The sequence below is a fragment of the Ambystoma mexicanum genome, chromosome 3q (assembly GCF_040938575.1).
Source record: "Ambystoma mexicanum isolate Mex_15411 chromosome 3q, UKY_AmexF1_1, whole genome shotgun sequence".
Classification (NCBI taxonomy): domain Eukaryota; kingdom Metazoa; phylum Chordata; class Amphibia; order Caudata; family Ambystomatidae; genus Ambystoma; species Ambystoma mexicanum.
The window spans coordinates 560,227,238-560,250,817 of record NC_090926.1 but is presented as its reverse complement, the minus strand read 5'-3'; the positions used below and the strand labels follow the sequence as shown (position 1 = coordinate 560,250,817).

At 46.2% G+C, this 23,580-nt stretch overlaps 1 protein-coding gene across 3 annotated transcripts in view; it reads right to left on the bottom strand.

Annotated features, from left to right (window-relative positions):
* Positions 1-14,782: 14,782 nt before the first annotated feature.
* Positions 14,783-23,580, bottom strand: part of KCNIP1 (potassium voltage-gated channel interacting protein 1) — a 1,926,792-nt gene continuing 1,917,994 nt past the window's right edge. For all 3 annotated transcript variants that reach the window (XM_069654327.1, XM_069654328.1, XM_069654326.1), the window contains one exon: positions 14,783-22,878. In XM_069654327.1, coding sequence (XP_069510428.1) covers positions 22,831-22,878 — 48 coding nt within the window. In that variant the 3' untranslated portion in view covers positions 14,783-22,830. The remainder of the gene's footprint in view (positions 22,879-23,580) is intronic.

The window sequence follows — 23,580 nt, the reverse complement described above, 5'->3', positions numbered from 1 at the left end:
TAGAGCAAGTGGAGGTAGGGTGGTTGGGTAAGAGGAAGTGGAGTTTGGGCAGGTGGGTGATGTAGAGTGGAGGTAAGGTTGGGTGGGGTACAGAAAGTATAGGTAGAAAGAGTGGAGGTGGGATGGGTGGGTGGGGTAGAGTAGAGGTTGGGTGTTTGGGTAGGTGGATGTAGAGAGAGTGGAGGTTGAGTGGTTAGGGGTCAAGTGAAGGTAGGATGGGTGGGTAGGGCGTAGAGAGAGTGGATGTAGAGTGGGTGGGTGGTGGAGAGAGAGTGAGGTGTATGGTGGGTGGTGGCAGAGAGAGTGGGGTAAAGGTGGTTGCATAGAGCAAGTGCAGGTAGGGTGGGTGTGTGGGGGTAGAGAGGGTGGGGTAGCGTGTGTGGGTGTGGTTTGAGAGAGCAGGATGGGGCAGGTGGAGTAGAGAGTGTGGGGAAAGGGAGGATGAGTGTTGGTAGTGTGGGATTGGGTACAGTAGGTGGGTAGGGGTAGATAGAATGGGTAGAGAATGATAGAGAGAGTAGGAGGTAGCATGGGCTGGGGTAGAGAGAGCGGGGGTAGGGTGGGTGAGTGGGGCAGAAAGAGTAGGGTAGGGTGGGTGGGGGTAAAGGGAGTGGGGGTAGGGTGGGTGGGTGTGGTAGAGAGAGAGGGGTGGAAAGCTGGGTGGGTGGGGTAGAGTAGAGGTTGGGTGGCAAGGTGTGTGGGTGGAGTTAGAGAGAGTGGAGATAGGGTGGGTGGGTGGCGGTAGAGAGAGGGAAAGTATGTAGAGAAAGTGGAGGTAGGGTAAATGGGGGTACAGAAAGTGGAGGCAGGGTGGGTAGAGAGAGAGGAGGTAGGGTTGGCAGGGTTAGAATGGATGGGTGAGATAAGAGATAGTGGGGGTAGGGTGGGTGGGGGTAGAGAGAGTGAGGGTAGGGTGGGTGGGGGTAGAGCAAGTGGAGGTAGGGTGGGCGGCTGGGGTAGAGCAAGTGGAGGTAGGGTGGGTGGGTGGGGGTAGAGCAAGTGGAGGTAGGGTGGGTGGGTGGGGGTAGAGCAAGTGGAGGTAGGGTGGGTGGGTGGGGGTAGAACAAGTGGCGGTAGAGTGGGTGGGTGGGGGTAGAGCAAGTGGAGGTAGGGTGGGTGGGTAAGAGGAAGTGGAGATTGGGCGGGTGGGTGATGTACAGTGGAGGTAAGGTTGGGTGAGGTACAGAAAGTATAGGTAGAAAGAGTGGAGGTAGGATGGGTGAGTGGGGTAGAGTAGAGGTTGGGTGGTTAGGTAGGTGGATGTATAGAGAGTGGAGGTTGAGTGGTTAGGGGTCAAGTGAAGGTAGGGTGGGTGCATAGGGGTAGAGAGAGTGGATGTAGAGTGGGTGGGTGGTGGAGAGTGAGGGGTATGGTGAGTGGGGGCAGAGAGAGAGTGGGGAAAGGTGGTTGGATAGAGCAAGTGCAGGTAGGGTGGGTGTGTGGGGGTAGAGAGATTGGGGGTGGGTGAGGTAGAGAGGGTGGGGTAGGGTGTCTGGGTGAGGTTTGAGAGTGCAGGGATGGGGCAGGTGGAGTAGAGAGTGTGGGGGAAGGGAGGGTAGGTGTTGGTAGTAGAGAGAGTAAACGGTAGCATGGGCTGGGGTAGAAAGAGTGGGGGTAGGTTGGGTGAGTGGGGGTAGACTGAGTGGTGGCAGTGTGGGTAGGTGGGGCAGAAAGAGTGGGGTAGGATGGGTGGGGATAAAGGGAGAGGGGGTAGGGTGGGTGGGTTTGTTAGAGGGAGTGGGGGTAGGGTGAGTGGGTGTGGTAGAGAGAGTGGTGGAAGGGTGGGTGGTTGTTGGTAGAGAGAGTGGGGTACAGTGAGTGGTGTTGGCAGAGAGAGTGGGTAGGGTGGGTGGTTGGGGAATGAGAGGGTGTCGGGTGGTTGGTATAGAGAGTGGAGGTATGGTGGGTGGGTCAGTGTAGAAAGTGTAATTAGGGTGAATGAGTGAGGCTAGAGGGAGTGGAGGTAGGGTAGGTGGGTGGCGCTGGATAGAGTGGAGGTAGGGTGGGTGGTGCTGGATAGAGTGGAGATAGGGTGGATGGGTGGGGCTAGAGAGAGTGGAGGTAGGGTGGGTGGTTGGGGCTAGAGAGAGTGAAGGTAGGTCAGGTGGGTGGGGCTAGAGAGAGTGGAGTTAGGGCGTGTGGGTTTTGCTAGAGAGAGTGGAGGTAGGGGCGGTGGGTGAAGCTAGAGAGACTGGAGGCAGGGCAGATGGGTGGGGCTAGAGAGAGTGTAGGTTTTGCTAGAGAGAGTGGATTGGGGTTAGAGAGCATGGAGGTAGAGTGGGTGGGTGGGGCTAGAGAGGGTGGAGGGAGGGTGGGGGGGTGGGGTTTAGAGAGAGTGGCGGTAGAGTGGGTGGGTGGGGCTAGAGAGAGTGGAGGGAGGGTGGGTGGGGTTTAGAGAGAGTGGAGGTAGGGCGGGTGGGTGGGGCTAGAGAGAGTGGAGGTAGGGCGGGTGGGTGGGGCTAGAGAGAGTGGAGGTAGGGCGGGTGGGTGGGGCTAGAGAGAGTGGAGGTAGGGCGGGTGGGTGGGGCTAGAGAGAGTGGAGGTAGGGCGGGTGGGTGGGGCTAGTGAGAGTGGAGGTAGGGCGGGTGGGTGGGGCTAGTGAGAGTGGAGGTAGGGCGGGTGGGTGGGGCTAGTGAGAGTGGAGGTAGGGCGGGTGGGTGGGGCTAGTGAGAGTGGAGGTAGGGCGGGTGGGTGGGGCTACTGAGAGTGGAGGTAGGGCGGGTGGGTGGGGCTAGAGAGAGTGGAGGTAGGGCGGGTGGGTGGGGCTAGAGAGAGTGGAGGTAGGGCGGGTGGGTGGGGCTAGAGAGAGTGGAGGTAGGGCGGGTGGGTGGGGCTAGAGAGAGTGGAGGTAGGGCGGGTGGGTGGGGCTAGAGAGAGTGGAGGTAGGGCGGGTGGGTGGGGCTAGAGAGAGTGGAGGTAGGGCGGGTGGGTGGGGCTAGAGAGAGTGGAGGTAGAGTGGGTGGGTAGGGCTAGAGAGAGTGGAAGTAGGGTGGCTGGGTGGCATTAGAGAGAGTGGAGGTAGAGTGGGTGGGGCTATAGAGAGAGAGAGAGGAGGTAGGTGTTAGGCAAGATCTCTCTTTACTGCACCTTTCCTTCCACTTTTATGCACACCCAAACATTTTGCTTTTATTTTTGATCCAGACCTGTACTTTTTACAGTGTATTGAAGCCTTAAGCTTCAGTGCACTGTCTTCTGCTCATCTGTTATGGGGAAACTGACATGTCCTTCAGGCTGTCAGTACTGGGAAACATTGTTTCTCTTAGCCTTGCGACTTTGTTACTATTTCTAGTAACTTGTTATCACTTTTGGTAACTTTTATCATTGTACAATGCATCTTACAATGCAGTACAATGAGGTACACTTTTTGTTTTGCCATAGACTAACATTCAAAGGATGTTCGGTTACTCTAGTTGTTCTAAATGGACACGCTGTGGGCAGCAGTGATTTTGCCATTTTTTGGTTCTTTTCATTTTACTTATTATGTTTACTGCATTTGGCAAATTCTTATATGGACTTCAAGTGCCAGTGAAAGCAGAAGCTTTTGGTGGGCTACTGGATGGCTATGTTTGTTTGCTGGTAGGATCTGTGCTGGGTCTGTCTGGTTCCAATCCACAAACTGGTTTCTGTGTTTCTGAGTGGTATGCATGAGTATTCCTGCCAATGATCCTGATTGGACCACTACTCGGGTGTGTGTGTGTAGCTAGTCATGCTATTGGCTAGTGGGAATTTCAGCTCTTACGTGGCTTTTAGGATGAGAAGAGTACCCCTGCACCCCTTCTTCAGAGATCCTGGAGTAACCTGAAGGAGCCAAGGCTCCTGTCCAGCTGTGAGACCTGTGACAAGACCGGAGACCTGGCTGAAGGAGGCCTGGTGACCAACTTCTGCTGCTGTCCTGGTGAAGCCCTGTCTTGCTCATGATCTTCAGCAGTCCTGCGAGGGAGCTTGTACCCATGGAGTGGCGAGAACATCCATTTCTGGCGTCTGCTCGGTACTCTGCAAAGAAGAGCCTTCGGAAGTGTCCCGGGGCCGACCTGTTGCTGACCAGCTCTGAATTTGCTGCTGACATCACGGTGCTGTGTGGTGACCTAGAACTTGGGGGATCCTCACTTGTCCTACGCAATTTACCTCAGCAAAATGTTGGCGTCCTACCTTCAACGGGACCAGAGATAGGAGGGAAAGTCTGACCGTGACAAGTGTGGACCTTTGCGTCGCTGTGCTGCGTTGACCACTGTCTTGTCTGAAACTGCTTACCTGATCGGAGTCCAGTTCTGAGAGGAGTCCTGCATTGAGGTTTGCTGCATTTTTTATCCAGGAGTCCTTGCACCAGTGAAATACACCAACCGGAGATCAGCTCAAACCTGCAACCGCTGCGAATCGAGGACTGCGACTGATGGCGGGAAAACCAACCTTGGACCCTCTTCCATTGACCTGCCAAGTCTAGGGAAGAATCGGAGTATAGGGGGGTAAGTTACAGTGGTTCTTACCTGCCCCTAAACTCCATTTAAAAGCGTTCCTAACTTTTACAAAACTTTTAATATACTTTGGGTTTACCATAGCTTGCTGGCACAAGCATTCCGAAAGTTGGGGACACTTCTTTTAGTTAGAATACATTATCCTCCAACCCTTAGAACTGTTCACTGGACCACAGAGACCCTATCTTCATTTTTTCCAGCTTCACAAACTTTGTTGGAACTTTCCTGAACTTTTGGGCATAAGGCCCCAGACAATTTAGGGAAGGACTTTTGAAGTTAGGGTTAATCTCTGTGGACCTTTCGTTCATAAGCTAATCTGTACTTTCTTTTACAGGTGCTTGATTTCTATTATGCCCTCAACCAGTGACTGTATATGTGTTATCTATTATTAGTGTTTTGTGCTGTATCTACCCGTTTGTAGTCATTGCTCATAGTGATATTTGCCCATAAATAAATAACTGTATTTTTATACATACTAAGTGTAATTTGTGATTCCCATTGTGTGCACTCAGTGTGGACCTTTAACAAGCTCACCACCTCTTGAGACTTAGCCTAGACCCTCGTCACTTCTACCTTGAACTGGTTTGGCTACAGCTCCCCAGAGTTGTCCCTGTCACAATATAAATTGGCCTTCTATACATCTGTCCACCAGACCAGAGTATAGAAAATCAGTCCTAACTGTACGGTGGGTGGGTGTTTCAAGAGAAAGAGGAGGTAGGGTGAGTGGATGGGGAAATAGAGAGTAGAGTTAGGGTGGGTAGGGATGGAGATAATGGATGCAGGGGAGGTAGGTGGGGTAGAAAGTGGAGGAAGGGTACCAGGTGGTTTTATAGAGCGTTGGGGTACAGTGGGTGGGTGGTGTTTGAGAGAGTGGAGGTAGAGTGGGGGTGGAGAGAGTGAAGGTGGGGTGGGTGGGGTAGAGAGAATGGGAGTAGAGTGGGTGGGGGTTGGAGAGAGTGTCGGAAGGATGAGTTGGGGTAGGCAGAGAAGAGGTAGGGTGGGTGGGTGTAAAGGGAGAGGAGGTAGGGTGGGCGGGGATAGAGAGAGTTGGTAATGAGAGTGGGGGTATTAGAGAGAGTGGGTTTAGGGTGAGTGGGTGGGGTGGAGAGAGTGGGGGAAGGTTGGGTGGAGGTAGAAAGAGTAGGGGTAGGGTAGATGTGGCTAGAGAGAGAGTGGAGTTAGGGTGGGTGGTGTAGAGAGAGTGGATGTAGGGGAGGTATGTAGGGGTAGAGAGAGTAGAAGTGGGGGTAGAGCATGTGGAGGTAAGGTTTAGAGGGAGTGGGGGTTGAGTGGATGGGTTGGGTTAGAGCGAATGGTTGTAGGGTGGGGGTAGAGTGAGTGGGGGCAGGTTGGGTTGGTGGGGATAGAGGGAATAGAGGAAGGATGGGTGGGCTAGAGGGAGTGGAGGTAGGGTGGGTGGGGTAGAGAGAGTTGAACTTCAGTAGATGGGTGTAGGTATAGAGAGTGGAGGATGGGTAGGGAATTGGGGTACTGAGAGTGGAGATATGGGTGGGTGGGTGTTGGATAGAATGAGTGGAGGTGGGTGGTGAGTGGGGACTGGGTGGATGGGGAAGAGAGGGTGGGGGTGGGGTGGGTGGTTTGTTGGAAGATAGAGTGGGTTTATGGTTGAGAAGGTGGGTGGGTTGGTGGGTGAGGTAGAGAGAGTAGGGTTAGGGTATGGTAGAGAGAGTGGGGTAGCCTGGGTGGGCGTAGAGAGAGAGTAGGGTAGGGTGGGTGGGAGTAGAGAGGGAGGGGGTAGCGTGAGCGAGTGTGAAGGTCAGGTGGGTAGGGGTCACTGAGTGTAGTGGGGTTAGGGACAGTGGGACTAGGGTGCCTGAGGTAGAGATGGTGTGGGTAGGGTGGCTGGGTGTTGGTATAGACAGTGGGGGTAGGGCATTCTAGAGAGAGTGGGGTAGTGTGGGTGGGGTGAAGAGAGAGTGGGTTTAGGGTGGCTGGGGTAGAGAGTAGGGTGAGTGGGTGGAGGTAGAGAGGCAGAGGGTAGGGCGAGGGAGGGTGACACTCTGGTCTGAGCCGCACTGCAACACGAGCGATTCCGTCTGATAAATGTGTGAATGAACATTTTAATCAGGCATATGCAGAAAGAATAAAAAGAGTGAGATTGAGATAATAAAGCCTTGAGTCCGGACTGCTCTAGAGTTTTTAATTTAGTGATACGAGGCTATTGGGCACTGCCACCTTCCAAACAGGAATATCATGGGAGGGCAGCACTGCCGTAGTCAACCATCCCGGGAGTGGCCGGCTATGATATGCCTCATTGTGAAAAGTCCGTCTACTGATGAAGTGTAGGCAAACCTTTGGTCTGTCTGATGAAAGAACACATTCAACGCAGTCAAGTGAAAGAAATCCTGCAGTTTCAATGCATGAACCTTGCAGGACCCAGCTGTGGGCATAGGTTTCAGAAGACCACTAATTAGCAAAGGTATTAAGGTGTTGGCAGAGCACCGAATGAGTTGAAGGTGGAAGGCAGCGGGTGAGGCGCTCCTGCTGAATGGGAGGCTAGAGGAGCATTCGATGGACGAGGAAGCAGAACCAGCAGAAACAAAAGAAGGACTTATCATTCCGTGAGAGACTACTGATGAAAAATATTTTTGGGAAAACACACATTTTTTAATGGAGAATCCAATACGAACTAGCTGAAAGAAATTAGCACTAATGAGCATTGGTAGGTTTGTGATGCAAACATCCATGTCAAAAGGGCATGCACAGAGGTACGGAGCAGGGCATGTTAAGTGATCATTAAGAATGATTCGTGATTAAGGGTGGGGGGGCATGAGAAACTGTGTGGGAGGAAGATTTCTGAGTATCCCATTATATATTGTTAGAAAGAGAGTGACTGGAAGAACATTTCTCCCAGTTGGAGCAACCATCACCACATTGAAAATGGCCTGAGTAATTGTGCTTATAATATTCATTTAGTATTTATATAGCTACAAACCGGTATCGCTGAGTTTGACCTTGCCGGGATTCGAACTTGCGTCAGCAGGCTCTGCACAATACGAAAGCGAGCGCTCTGTACTCGCTGTGCTATTTGGCCGGTTTAACAGGAGAACATTGCAGGCCAAATGGATAGACTAGATGTGACTTGCAATGTTTAGCTATAACCGAGCTATGTGATTGACTAATCCTAAATTCTGCAGATTTGTTCAATAGTTGTGTGTTGTGGATGCTTTGGGGACACACACGTAATTATTGCCCCATCTTCATTGGGCCAGAAAACGAGTGAGATTCTGCAAAACATGTTTTGCATGTTTGAAGATATCTGGGTAATTTTGGTTCAGGTTTCCTAGATGAAGTGGGGCATGGAGTGAGAAATGCCCTCCGTGCATTCCCCACCCGCTGCAGGGAATCCGTCAGTGTCACCGCCCACATCTCATTTGGATACAGGCACAGAAGCTGGGATCCCTAAAGACTGTCAATGCTAATGTTAAAGGATATTTATATCACGCACTATCCCCACCAGAGTGGTCCCCTGGTGCTCTGGTGGCTCTGAAAGATAAGAGGGTGGGGTTGTTAGTGGGAGAGAGCAGGACAAAAGTATAGTGAGGAAGGAAGTGATGTCCAGTTGGCAGATTCAGTTTGGTTTGGCACAGTTCGCCGAGCATGGGTGCATTTCATGGATCAGTACATTCCCATATGCTGTTGTGTGAGACTATGTGTGACTTGTTTTGTTGTTGCAGTGTAGTGAAGTGGGTTGGGATTGCTGACAAGGACGTTGTTTGTGTTTCTTTAGCGTATGAGAGGTGTACGCAGAGTGGAGAGTTGGTTAGTGGGGCTTTTTCTTATCTTGTTGCTTAGAGCGTTCACTATTCACCTACTCCCTTGTCGTGTTTTGCACCAGTGGGCTTTTCTTTATGAGCCATTTGTTGGTGTGAGGGTAGGAAACAGGTGGGGCCCCCTTTCCCTCTAGTGGTGAGAGCTGTATGGTATTGGGTCGTTCGTGGGTCGCCATGGGATGCCTGTCGTAGCCTTCCCAGGAATCTACAGCTGGTACCCTCCCTCTGATTTGTAGGGGGAAGTGAAACCCCCTTTTCCCTTTTTGGGTTAGGAGGTTTATGGTATTAGGATCATATTGGGTCTCAGTGGGGTTTCCTGTCATTGTCTCCATGGGTTGCTATGGCTGATACCCTCCCTCCGAGTTACAGGTGATCCCTGTCTCACTGGCTCCCTTCATGGCTTAGCATTCTCTCCCTTGAAGTTAGGGCGTCTGTTCTTAGTGCAGTCTGGAGTTGGGCAGTGGTTGGGCGGGGGGTGTATGTCCTGGGTTCAGTCTTTGAGGAGGGTTGTAGATGCACTTGCCTTTTATTTTGTATTGTTGATGGGTTGTGTAAGTTTATTTAATATTCTTTTAAGGTGCGGGGGAGGAAACGTGACCCCGGCACAGGACCACAATTACCTATATGTAGAGAGAAGAAAGAGGATCCAAAGGTAGGAGCCCTCCCGTCCCCTGCACACTATTAATATACCATCATTTGACGGTTAAGCAAAAATGTTTGTAAAACATATAAGTTAACAATCTTTGGTGAAGTGAATGTACGAACAAACAATGATTTAGGCATTCAATTGGTTAAAACACAATAGTTTAATCACTATAGCAAATTGTTTATCATTGAATCACTTGATGCTGAGAACAAATCAAATGTCAAGCAGTAAATACTGTTTAGATGAGTATCAATAATGTACATATGCAATTCAGATACAAAGGCTGACACGTTTCGGGATCAACATCCCTTTTTCTTGAGCCAAAAAGTATGAACTGCAAAACAGTAAAGTAAATAAAAAGTGTGTCAAAAAGCTGACAGTTAGATAGACATAAGTATTGTGCTCAAGAACAATGAATTCAAGAAAAAGCAGTAGCACCGGACTACGGTTAATTAGCTTGGTTTCAAAAAGTTAAAGATAGGTCCTTATATACAAAAATTCAACAGATTCATGAGCCGTTTGTTGGTGTGAGGGTAGGGAACAGGTGGGGCCCTCTTTCCCTCTAGTGGTGAGAGCTGTATGGTATTGGGTCGTTCGTGGGTCGCCAGGGGATGCCTGTCGTAGCCTTCCCAGGAATCTACAGCTGGTACCCTCCCTCTGATTTGTAGGGGGAAGTGAAACCCCCTTTTCCCTTTTTGGGTTAGGAGGTTTATGGTATTAGGATCGTATGTGGTTCTCAGTGGGGTTTCCTGTCATTGTCTCCATGGGTTGCTATGGCTGATACCCTCCCTCCGAGTTACATGTGATCCCTGGAGTTGGGCAGTGGTTTGGGGGAGTGTTTGTCCTGGGTTCAGTCTTTACCCGGCTTCTGCCTTCCATGTGTGATCATTCTGGCCCCTTTTATTTTCTTTGCTGTCTTAGTGTTTCTATTTGTTTCCCTCCAATTGTAAGCTGAAAAGCCAGGTTTTAAGTGATTTTCTGAATTTTAAGTGGTCCTTTGTGTTACGTATTTCCTTCGGAAGGGTGTTCCATGCTTTGGCTTCCAGGTGGGAGGATGAGCATCCTCCAAGTTTTTTTCTCGTGTATGGCCTTGGTTCCAGGTGGATGTCATTGCTTGATCAGAGGTTTCATGTCTGCAGGTAGATGGTTATCTTCTTTTGTAGGAATTCTGCTCCTTCACCATGAATAGCTCTGTGTGAAAGGCACATTGTTTTTAATGTAATTCGCTGTTTGATTGGTAGCCAGTGTAGCATTTGTAACGCTGGGGTGATGTGGTCTCTTTGTGATAGTTTGAGGAGAAGTCTAACTGCTGCATTTGGGATACATTGTAGTTTCTTCAGTAGATGTTCCGGCATTCTGAGGTAAAGGCTGTTGGCATAATCTACCCTGGACATGATGAGTGCGATGATGGTCAGTGTTTTATGAGTGACCAAGAGGAATGGTAGGATTCTTTTTGTCATGGGTAGGAGGAAGAATCATTTCTTCATTATTGCATTTACTTGAGGTTCTAGTGTCCGCACGTTGTCTATTAGGACCCCAAGGTTTTTTACTATTTTGGATGGTGTGGGTTCTGTTCCTAGTTCTGTGGGTCAGGGATGTGCTGGTTATTTTCCTGGTTTTTGGAGACAATCATAATTTCTGTCTTGCCTGGGTTGAGTTTTAGGTTGTTTGTGTTCATCCATTCGTAGAGTTCTTTTAGGCAATCCTCCAGAATTGTGTTCTCTTCTTGTGGGTCTTTGAATTTAGAGATGATCAGTGTGTCATCTGCGTAGTTGTAGCAGGTGAGCATGTGTCTTTTGATGAGCTTGATTAGTGGGGTCAGGTAGATGTTGAAGAACAGTGGAGATAGGGATGATCCTTGTGGTACTCTACAGTTGGTGAGTCGTGGAGAGGATTTGAAGTGAACTATCCAGACTGTTTCTATCCTGTCAGTTAGGAATGATTTAATTCAGAGCACTGCTAGGTTGGTTATTCCTATTTCTTCCAGCCTTTTGATGAGGATTTCATGGCTGACTGTGTCGAACGCAGCGGAGAGGTCGAGTAGAATCAATGCAGAGTTTGTGTCGGAGTCTGCATTGTTTTTTAAGTTGTACCTTTTAGATAGGAGTGCTGTCTCTGTTTTTCTCATGGGTCTAAAGCCCACTTGAGCTTGGTCCAAGTGCTGGAATATTTCCAGATGTTCCTGTGCTAGTTTGTAAACATACGTTTCTAGCAGATTCACTGAGATGGGAATGTTGGAGATAGGCCTGTAGTTAGAGAGGTCTTCTCTGTTGCCTGTCATGTCCTTGAGGAGAGGTTTAATGCATGCTGATTTGAAGGAATGTGGTTTCTCTCCTATTGGGAGTGACAAGTTAAAGAGGTTTCTGAAGTAGTCCAAAAGTGTGCCCTGTATGAGGTTTGATTTGTATATGCCTGGGGGGCATGGATCCATGGGGGAGCCTGCTTTGTTGCTATGTCTTATCAGCTTGACAAAAGTCTCTACCAATATTTGGGGGAGGATTTTGAGTTTATTCTGTGGTTCCACTGTTGGCATGGGTTGTGTGATTTGGTTTGCTGGTCTGCTTTGTATGATCTGGTGGATGTCGCTGATTCTATTCTTAAAGTGGCTTGTAAGGTCATTGCATAGTTTCTGCGAGGGTACCGGTGCGTTATTGCTGCCTGGTGGGTTCCTCATTTCATTTATAATGTTGAATAGTTCTCTTTGGTTGTTGGTGGCTTTGGTTATTCTGTTGTCATAGTACTTCTTTTTTGCTTTTTGAATTTCCTTTTTGTAGGACCTCATTTGTCGTTGGTAGCGCAATTTATTTGGCTGGTCAAATCCTTTCCACCATTCCTGTTTAAGTTTCTTGTTCCTTTTCATTGTACTGAGGAGGGGAGTAAACCACTTTGCCATTGCTCTCTTTTGTGAGGGGGTGAAAGGCATTTCTGAGGAGATGCTGTCAATTGTTTTAGCGATCCATCTATGCGGTAGTTCTGTTTTTCTGTTGAGGTTGCTTTCGTCTAGGCTGTTCATCCGTGGTTGTTTGATTAAGTTGCTAGTTTTAATGATTTTCCAGTTTCTTTTGACAATGGTAGTATTTTTGGGGGGAAGTAGGGTTGCTTTAGTTGTTAGAGTGATCACAAAAGGAATGATGAGGTGGTCGCTCTAGAGTATCTGTATCAGCGGTACAGTGGTGATAAGGTTTTTGTTGGTGAAGATTGTGGAAAGTGTGCGTCCTGCTCTGTGTGTTGCTCCATTAATCAGCTGGTATAGTTTTTCATTGTGGTGAGTAGCTCGGTTAGGGATTTTTGCGAGTTAGCATTTTCCTCCTCAAAGCAGATGTTGAAGTCACAGAGTATTGTCAGGTGTTCGTGTTTGATGGCTATGTTGGTGATTTCTTCTACAAAGGTGTCCATGAATGCTGCGTCGTTTGTTGGTTGTCTGTAAACCACTATGATTTTGAGGTTTGTTTTAGGGTTTATTGTCAAGTGAAGGACTATGGATTCACAGTTTTTGATGTTTAAAGTTTCGTCCGTTCTTATTTTCAGATGTTCTTTGTATGCTACTGCTAATCACCCTCCTCTTTTCTCTTTTCTGTTTATATGTAAGCACTTGAAGTTGACTGGTTGGCAGCTGTGAAGTGTGATTTTGTAGTTGTCGTCTAACCATGTTTCAGTGGTGAATAAGATGTCTGTACTGCCGTCACATAACAGGTCGCAGATCTCTGTGGCGTGCTTGGACATTGATCTTCCATTGATTAGGTTGCAGTGGATTTTTTGGATGTTATTTTGCTTTTTTGTGAGTATTGGCTATGTCTTGCGATGGTTGTGCTGGTCTGTTCCAATGTTGTTCTCCTGGTGTGATGGTTGTTCGGCAGCGTCTGTTTCATCGTTGAGTAGATATGCTAGGTTGCGTGTTGGGTTCCTTTTTTTCCGTTTCCTCATCTGTATTCTGTTGTATTTGATGGTGGTGGCCCCATGTTTTGTGATATATGGAGTGACGGTATCAGTTTTGATTTTATTACTTCCTGGTGATTCTGGTCTTTTCCTGTGAGGACTTGGTATGTTAATGGTGTTTCTGGCATCATTGGTGGTGTTATGTTGTTGGGGTGGGTGGTAGTCTGCAAAGTATGGTGTAAGGCATAAGGATTTTTCTTTTCCTATGACGTTTGTTCTTTAGTGCACTGTGTTTGTTGGGGCTTGTTCTGCACTTCTGACCATGGTTGGTTGTTGGGTGAAGTAGTGTGATTCTGTTTAGTTCATTCCAACTCTTTTTTTCCTTTTGCGCTCTTCTATTCTGTTTAGTGGCATATTGGGGGTGTAAGTTGGTTTTTATTTTGTTTGTATTGTAGAGGGGTGGTGTCGCCTATCGGGGGATTCCCTTACCATAGAGCTTGATTATTGTGTGGTGAATAGGGGGTGGGGGTGATTCCAAGCATTATTCAGTGTTAGGACCCAGCGAATTATAAGGGGTAGGGTGGGGACAGAGAGTAAGCCAGAAACAAACAAAGGACTACACTCCAGGGACTGCACACTCTAGATGCAGACCAACTCAGAAATTGTGGTGGGAGTCCACAAAAACACAAGATAAACCCCACTTAATACCACAAACTAGGCAAACAATGACTGCAAAAAACACACAAAACCCTCCACAAAAGCACCTGAAGTGGGCCAACATCAGATTGAAATCAATTTAATTCTAGTCACTGAGCATCAACCAGCCCATAAGACTGCTCTTAAATGGTGTCCTTGCAGGATGCTTCTAGATTACAGTCAGGAAGGTAAGTTGAAATTACTGCCAGAAACAGAGGCAGAGAGACACCTGACTGTGCCGGCCAATTGCAAGGTGGAGGCTGGGGACAGTGAGAAAGCCAGAAACAAACAAAGGACTACACCCCAGAGACTGCATACTATATATTCAGACCAGCTCAGAAAAAGGGGTGGGTGTCTACAAAAAACACAAGATAAACCCCATAGAATACCACAAACTAGGCAAAAAAGCTATTGCAAAAAGCACACAAATACCTCCACAAAAGCACCTGAAGCAGGTCAAAACAGATTGAAATCAATGTAAAACTACTCACTGAGCACCAACCAGCCCCTAAGACTGCCCTTAAAGTGGTTTCCTTTCAGGATGCTTCTAGATTACAGTCAGGAAAGTAAGTTGAAATTACTGCCAGAAACAGAGGCAGAGAGACACTGGACTGCTCCAGTCAATTGCAAGGGAGAGGGGGGGTACAGTGAGAAAGCCAGAAACAAACAACACCCCTGAAACTGCACACTCTTTATGCAGACCAGCTCCGAAAATGGGGTAGGAGTCCACAAAAAACACAAGATAAACTCCACAGAATACCATACACCAGGCAAAAAACAATTGTAAAAAGCACAAAAGTCACTTTGCACTGCAAAAATACACTTTGCACCGCTCTATGAATCAGTGTGTTTGTTGGCAGTGCAAAGTCACGTCTCACCAGCGCAAAGTCACTTTGCACTGCGCTAAGAATTACATGAATCTGGCCCTTAATCTTTTAATGAAGAAATACTGATAAGAAAACCAATTTCACAGCTAACCAAATTGCGAGATTCAGAGATGAACAAACTCCATTCACTGGCTGACTGGATTTCTTTTTAGCAGGAGACATTGCCAATTAAACTGACGTGAACTGTGTAAAATGTGGGAACTTCCAGGGGAGTTTGCAGGAGCGTTCATCTCAGCAGCAGAGAGAGAGTTAGACTCAATCTACATGTAGCACTACCCCCCTACCCTCCTCCACCCACTGCAGTCATTTGTGAGCCCGCAAACAAATGGTTCCAGGCGGAGCCAGCATATTTTCTTTTTTAGCGGCTTGCACTAAATGATTCATTTGGAGAAAAAGACGACACACACTCGAGACATTTTATCTTTTATTAAAAACAAAAGTCTCTAAAATGCTTGAACAAAATACTACCATTTATGCCTTTTCATAGTTGCAACCATGAGGGTGAGTTGAAGCGTTCGTTGTCCTACAAATTGGCTTCACTGTGTTTCTGATGAACATTGTTTGCTCACTATTGCTTCATTTTCTGGTGGTATTTACACATGTCAAATAAATATATATTCTCATTTTGTAATACGGTCTCTTTTTGTATTAGCAACACAGTAGTATTGTCCGCACAGTTTTCTTTGGACATTTAACAGAGTCAAAGCACTTATTGATGAAGTCACGTTCATCTGACCATGTGACATGTCGCATTATACTATCATACTCAACACAACTGGCAACGGTAACAGTTAACAACATTTAAACACATAGGACCGGACATGCAAAATATGCAAATATGCACTTAAATGTAGAACGACAGAAAAGCTATTGAGTACCGTGTGCTCTGTGCCCACTGAACAGGGGACAAGGGCCCTCATTAGGACTCTGGCGCTAAACCATGGTGCTATTAGCACCATTGTCCATGCCGGAGTCCGCCATGGAGAAAGGGGGAATGACCACCCCATTCCAAGGTTGGTGGGGCGGTAATTCCCCCTTTCTCCATGGCCCTTCCCTATTTTTGCCCCATGGGGCTCAATGGGAATGTGGAAGGTGGCAATTACGGTACTGCAAATTGCGGTACCGTAATTGCCATCAAGGTCCCTTTGTGGGTCCCTACTTTAATGGCTGGTCCAGACCAGCCGATAAGGTCAGGAGCCGCAAAGGGACCTCGTAGTAAGGCGTTAAGGGGTTAACGGCGCTGCAGTATTTTAGGGCGCGTTAACCCCTTAACGCCGGGGTTGTAATGACCCCCAATGTCTTTCAGTGGCGAAACAAGGCCAGAACAGCAGCCAATCACATAGGGAGGACATTGTTCCTGCTGATTTCATGTGCATGGTGCAGCCTTGAAACTTCATGGCGTGTGGGTGGATTCCCATCCCAATGGCTGCACATCCTCCCGCCACCCCGGTTCTTGCCAATATGGATGCCAATGCTTGAAGTATATAGGAACAGTCTGATTCAGTCTACCTGCCAATGATTTAGTGAGAGAACTGGCACTTTCCAGGCGGGGGCCGTGGAAAATGGGCAGAGGGCGCCCGAAGGTTTTAACCCTTTGAGTGCCCACAGAATGTCAGATTTTAAAATTAGCTGATTAGTTTTGAAGCCTGCAGTATACAGTCCAACCAGATAAACCTCTATGTCCCTGTCAAATTATTTTACTTTTTTCTTAAACTGATCATATGTTCAATCGGATAGGCAGCCTTTTGTGTGTGTGGTAATGTGGGATGACGGTGGTTTGCTGTTCCTTGTCATCGTCTTACTCATCGTGGAGTGCAGTGTGGCTTTGAGTTAGTAACTCATGCACGTTTTGTAGGGATGGAATATGTTAAACATATGCTTCTTGTTACCTGCGGCAAATGTTCTAATTTTTGTGTAGGTAGCCCATTAGGAGATTGGTACACTGGTCTGTGAATTTTGTCTGAGTAGTGGAAATATACGGTTAGTCGCTGTCAACATATTCGTTCTGGCTCATGTTGATGACCTCACAATGTTTTTGAATGTAACTCTCTTAGGACTACACAGCATGTTCAAAGACTGGCATTTCAACAATAAGTTGAAAGCAAATATCTACTCATGGATTGAACTTTTACTCAGTTATTGGGTTTAGGCTTTGTCTCTTTCTGTGTCCCTTATTAGGCATTTTCCAAAAAAACAAAGATGCAGTGGTCCTACTAACTCTTCTGACTCTTCGTTATGTTAGGGGATTGCACTGCTTAGTGCTGCAGGTTTTACCTCCATGTTACGGCAAAAGTTGAAATAAAGCAGAAAATCAATTACTACCATGCACCGCCATACTCACAATAAGACCCATCGATTCCTACATTTTCCTTTTCCTTCAAATGTCGAAGAAGACCTAGCTGGCTCTGACACTAATCCAATATCAGGTTGTATTATTCCCATTGCTCAACATTCCCTTAAGTCTCAATGTTCTATTCTTCATTACCCGCCCTTCAACCCCGTATGACTTTCCTGAAGTCTGTTCCTCAATACACAGACCTACTCAAACTTGTACCTTAGGTATTTACTAGAATGGACAAAGAAGGTCCCGGAAAAGAATAAGGGGAAGCACTCCTAGGCCACAGATTTCTAGATGCAAATCTGTTTTGCATTCTAACTCCTGTGTTTATCACAAATGTTTTTAGTGATTCCATTGCCAGAGGTAGGGGATGGGCTTAGTGGGTTATTGGCCCTTGGGACTCTTTCCAGATGCCAATGTCTCCTTCCTGCCACTCAAAAATAGTGAAAAACCTTCACCCACCATTGCTGTGTTATGGCAGGCATTACCTCCTTCCCCTGTAGGCCGTACTCTGGGACTCTGATCTACATGGAGGAGCATGCGTCCAAGCACTCCAGCTTAAACCACATATGGTAGGTGTGAGAACACATATCTCTGGAGGAAACCGTGCACCATCTCTCAGTTATGACGGACTCCTTATCAACATGTCAGGACTCACAAACTAAGTTCCAGAACACTCATGCTGCTGGATCTGTGAGTGAGTTATGAGGAATTCCAAAGATTTAAGCATTTTGATAGTCATAATAATTAAGATTAAATCCTCAATCTATAAATGTGCAGAATTTTGTCAAACAGCAACTCTAACTCTACACTTTTGATGGAGTAAACACATGGAAAAGAACTTAATACTCTTCAACACTTCACTACCTTCCCCGCGTACAATATGATAATCCGGAAAGGACTGCCATACACATACTCAAGCACTTTATGTATGTTTTGTAAGGTATACGTCATGGCACATACAACTTTGGGGCCTTTGCTTGTGATCTCATTGGGTTTCGATGGTCCATTTTGTACATACCATTATGCTCACAGCTGAAAACCTGGTCTTGCTAATACTACTGGATCTACCATGGACCATAAAGTAAATCATTTTGTCCAGTTATCCAGTAAGCCACTTCTAATCTTTTACATAACCTGTGTGCCACCTTCAGTTGCAGAGTGAGCTAGAATGGAGCTTTGAAGCTACCATTGCAGGACTATGACCACCACAGTGATGGGTAAAGTGGCTGAGGCACGAGTTCAGGACTGAAAACTGTTCAAGTGTGATTCTGTGATCTTGACCCATTCATAAGACCTGAAACTAATATTTAGGAGCTGAAGTCTACATTGCATGCTCTTGGACCTCCCACGTGTGTCACGTCTTCCCAAGACCCGTAACCTCAGCCGCCATTTGCTTTTTTTGTATCCTAGCAACGTGATGGGCTAGAGGTAGAGGACAAAGAAATTAGGCTAGAACCATCAAGTTAGAGTGGCATCTCAAAATCCGAATTCTACCTCCTTGGCGCATACGTGTACATAACATAACAAACATAACACGAGTGCAGAAAAAGTAGGAATGGAGTAGGGTTTCTGAAATAGAAATTGAATTGTTGTGTTAAAGATGTAATAAACTGTAAACACACATTCAAAAAATAGAAATTAAGAAGTAATGCGGGTAATAAAATTATGTTTTTATAGATAGCATAACTATTAACAAATAACGTTTTCACCCTGCTCCAAAAAGGACCACAGCATCTATGTCAGACCTCTGCCACACAGTTTGTTACATAGCCTTTTTGCATCGTTGAGTCTGGTTTTTCCAGCTCCATGCTTTCAGTGTGTACCTATTTCACTTGTGTCATTTCTGCAGGTCTCTTCCACCGTTGCCGTGGAAATATATTCTTAATTGGAGTTCTGCTCAAAGAAATGGTAGTTGTGTTTTGAACAGGGCGCCATACGTTTTTTGTGTGGAATAGTTGCCACTGTGGTACCATAAAGTAGATTTGTTTTGAATGAAATCAGCAATCAACTGTGTGTTGGTTCAGGAGCAGAGGAGAGGGTAGAAGAAGCCCAGAGTATATTTCAACTACACTATATATTTTGGACACGTGACGGCTGCTTAGTAACTAACCCCTGGTTGTTTCAATATGTGTACAACCAGTCCACTGTGCATTTTATTCCATGAGCAAGGGTATACATTCCAGCTGCCAGTCCTCATTAGTTTTATGAAGAGACTGGCAACTGCACGCAGCGAATGGAGAAAACCAGACTTCAGCCCATTAATAAAACAAAACAATTATATGCAGGTAACAACACATTGCCCCATGATACATATATTTATCTTCCCATGATGAAGAACAGATCCCCTTCAGCTTACATATTAATTTGGAACACTGGATATTAATGCCCACTACCAATGTTCCCATCTGTCTCTGGTTGATATGTGGTCAGGGGTATTCCCCCTTTTAATCTAAATCTTTACAATTAATGAGAACAAAATATTAGTCTCCAATACACATTAGCAGTGCAATACAATCAAACTGCTTACTGTTAAATTGCATCACATAAAACTACCAGTTAACCCTCCTATTATAACTCACAATGAAGTTTTGAGGTGTGATCTAGTCTGCAGATTCAAATACGGAATCCTCCATTATAGGAATAATGGGGGTCATTAAAAGTTTGCCGGTATCCCACCGGTAATTCCGGCTGGATACAACCAAACCACTCTACAGTTTCAGCCGCCTGATATCCCAGTCTTACCAGGATATTACAGGCTGCGGAAAGCACCTTAAATCCCAATTCCAGGACCTCAGGGGGAATGCTGGTATTACCTGCACTGGTAGTCCCGTTGCCGGTAATACCAGCAGTTTCTTGCCAGTGGGGAGCCTAATTTACCTCCAGCTATCCGCTGGAGGTAAATCAGTGACCCCCTGAGGCAAACCTGTAGTTTGGTGGTGCAGTAAGGGTGTCAGTAACGCAATTACCAGCACTTTTACTGGCACTTTTCCTGCCTATTATGAGGCCCGATTTCTTTGAAAAATCAATCTCTTATTCGGCGCGTTCTCTTATGCGCAAGAAGTGGGAGTGCCTAGAAATGGGCAAGTCCCTAGTATTGCGCACTTCATAGATGATGCACTGATTGGCGTTAGTTTTATAAAGTGCCACTTGAGAAACATTCCGTGACAATCATTTCTGCAGTAAGTTAAGTCTTTCTTGGGTAAAGTGGCCTTGGCTTCCGCTGTATTGATGCTACTCCCAAATACTGCACCAAGCACAGTGGCAGAAGTGTGCCAAATAAAGTAGTGGAACTGTTACTTTGTTGGGTGCCGGGGTAGGCATGGAGAGCAGGGCTCAACGCATGTTTGAAGGGGTAGTGGCTGGGTCAGGTTGTCAGTGGAACAGTCTCTATTGCTTGCCCTTCATTTCTCTCAGTTGGTCAGTGAGTTTGAACATTTATGTATGGCCTTGTGAAACAGTCACATCTACTCGCTGATCTTAACTCTGCTGGAACCCATACTTAACACCTACCTGAACAGCAGCTGCTTCAACTGGGGCCTGCCACTAGAAATATATGTGCTGCCATGAATAGAATTGGGTAATTTATTACAAAGTCTGGACCCCAAGACTGGAAATGGTATCTCCTCTGGTCTCACTGAGTCAGAGTGATGTCTAGTCTGGGGTCCTGAAGTAACCCTCATGAGTGCATTAACAGTAGTCCAAGTGACTTGTCACCAATGATCCTATCATAGCGGCATGCGGGCCTTGTGAATGTACAGAGGAACAGATGTCAGTTTAGCTGTAACTGCTGTAGGGTGGCAAAATGAAGCCCTAGGTTTTACCTTCAAACAGAACCACTCCTGAATGGTGGGACATGGTTGTAAAAGGTAGTGTGGCTGTTACCAGTAAAAAGTAAAAGTAATGGCATTCTGCTCTGTTCACTTGGACCAGTGCAGCAAGGCCTTCAGTGCTGGCTCTTGGATGCTAACTTTGCTGGAGAGGGGGGAGGGGGGACATAGCTTCCTTCAATGAAGAACACGTACCTGTGCCGTTTGATTACGCTGGCATACAATCTAAACATAACAAAGGGGTGACTGAACTGATGATCGGTAAAAACATCTACATTTTAGACACAACCGTTAAGCGCGCATCTGCGTTTTCATTTTAAATACATTTTAAAAGAAAGATGCACATAAGAAAGGCATTCTTATGTCCCGGAAGGTGGACAGGACACAACGCGGGCAAGTGCTTAAATGTGCCGATCATGTACAGTGTTCCTGGGATTTCGAGAGACAGAGCATATGTCCAGAAATATAGACTTTGGTATCTAGGTTCCAACATTATTATTAAACTACGTTACAAATGGGCTATGTTCATGTTCATTTATGTAAGACACCAAATATCACAAGCACGCTACACTAGGATTCTGAAACCTATGGCTGTTGAGATACTTTGGACTTCAACTCCCATGCTGCCTCATCACTGAGACTAGGGCTGATGGGAGATGCAGTTCAAAACGTCAGAGAGACAAAAGCTGCAAAGCCCTCTGCAACGCCTACCATCCAATCAAAGGATTAGGCTTGTTGTATATTGAAAAAACACCTTTACTAAAAACCATGGTGGATTAGTTATTTTTTGCTTTTAAATGGCAGGGCTAAAATGGTTGCACTGGAGACAACTGTTCTCCTACTTACCCCATAGATATATATTGTTTTACAAAATAAAACAGTGACTTTTATTAGGGAAAACGTCAAACACACCTGTACCTGCAATGAGCACTGATTCCCCCCAGAAACCGTTGAGGGGATGCCTTTCTAGTAGGGTATGGCATGGGGCCCATTCCATGTTTTGTATCATAGGCCGCGTAGTGGCCCTTTGTGCAGGTACAGTGCTACTGTACCTTAACTAGTGAAAAGAAGAAAGAAACACTGCGATTGTCTGACTTCCACACAGCGAGCTAGTTGGACTGCCTACTTGTATTGCCTTCTTCCTTGGGCGCTAACCCATCCAAAGAGCACGCCCGGCATGCATGGCGGGCAGCCGGGATGCCTGTACAATAGTCATAACTAAAGCATGAGGCTCTCACCAGAAATGCATCGCTCCTTAAGCCGCAGTATACCAGCATAACATGTGACAGGGCAGGCTGTTTTGGGGAGTGCATGGAGGAGGCCCTGCGCTGCACAGTATCACACAACTCACAGCCGTCACTTGATATGGATGAAGTTATTCACTACCGTTTTTTTTTTTTTAAACAGAAACTGCGGGTCACTACAGGGAACATGTCAAGTGTGCTGGGGAATGAAGACTCACATGATCGCATGTGTTGCAACTGGACTGCAAATACCATGTGAGGAGGCAGCTGCAATGCGTATGGCTCTTTTTTTTTTTACAGGAAACAGAATAATTACATTAACGGAAATCCATTCATTTCATGTGTGCACAACACAGATAATACAATACAAATAACGTGTGCTAATGTCTACGCGGAAATACGCACATCCTGCTCTTGCGCAACGTAAAGCACATACAAAACGCACACATCTGGGGACACACATTTGTCGGATGATTGGGGGACTAATACTTAACATTTGATACAGTTGGTGTTGATTTTTAACACCGATCACAGTTTTTTTTCTGCTTAACACTGATATCCAATGAGAGAAAAAAAGAAGAACAGATGCAATATTGTATATTGTGATGGCAAGCACAGAGCGCCCGCCCACAGTGTCCAGTTCAGCAAGCTAACGGCATGTTGGCATTGTGCTATGTGGTCAAGCTTGCTATATTTTCAAGTCTGGTGGCTTCTGGACAAGATGGCCGGAGAGAATTGGATTACCTCTGAAAGCAACAGTCCGTTTTTTACTCTTACTCAAATATTGCATGCTTCCATAAATACATCAGCTCCAATAGATGTTCCTTCCAGTGGGAAGGGATGGAACGGAGTGGACGGATGGATTATTTTGCATTCCAAGAAATAAAGTTTGCTAACACGGGTCAGACAAATTCCATGACGAATACTTCAGAGTTTTAAAAAGATTCCAAAGGAAGGACACGGCCGGGCGAAGTCTTCGTTGGATTGCGTTATTTTCTTTCATTGAAGTATAATGTCTTTGATCATTTGACTGATCCGTAAAAATGGTTACATGACATTCTCAAAGAGCTGTAATGACCTCATGATGTTGTCATCCTGGGGGGAAAAAGGAACAATATTAGAAGACATGGATCATCTACGCTAATTTATCAAAACTGGTCATTGAGGTCCTGCGTAATGAGGCTCTTCCTCATCTCCTCCATTCATTCATTTAATATTTTTTTTTTAACTAAACCATGCACACAACTAATATATTCTGAATACAAAAGCACACAATTGGTCAGTGATCTATCAATACAGTAATAACACCAAAACCTTCTGACAACCATACATTTTAGAGAAAATCACAAAATCATCAATTTCTCTTATGCGGCCTCCCACATATTGACCACTGTTAAAATAATCATATTCTCTTTGGCAGCCAAAAACAGTTTTTCTTTTTTTTAAATGCATGTATTAAGGTTCACATCCTATTCGAGCACAGCCATAAGCACTGCAACTTGACAATCAAACATACAGTTCTATAGGACATAGGTCCAAAACTGTCAAGGGCATTGATTGCAGCAGCGTTTCTATTAAGAACTACCGAGGGCCATGCGATAGTTCTGAAAATCACCAAGTGTACATTCATTGAACCCGACAGCAGTGAGGCCGAGGACCTACTTCCAATGGCCTCTCATCAGATTGAGCATGAAAGAGTGTCAAGAAAGGGGCGTAGATGTCACAAGGCCTAGTGGACGCAGCGGCCATGGAACAATATTCATGGTCAGTATCACAAAAGCATGTCATGGCCACCAT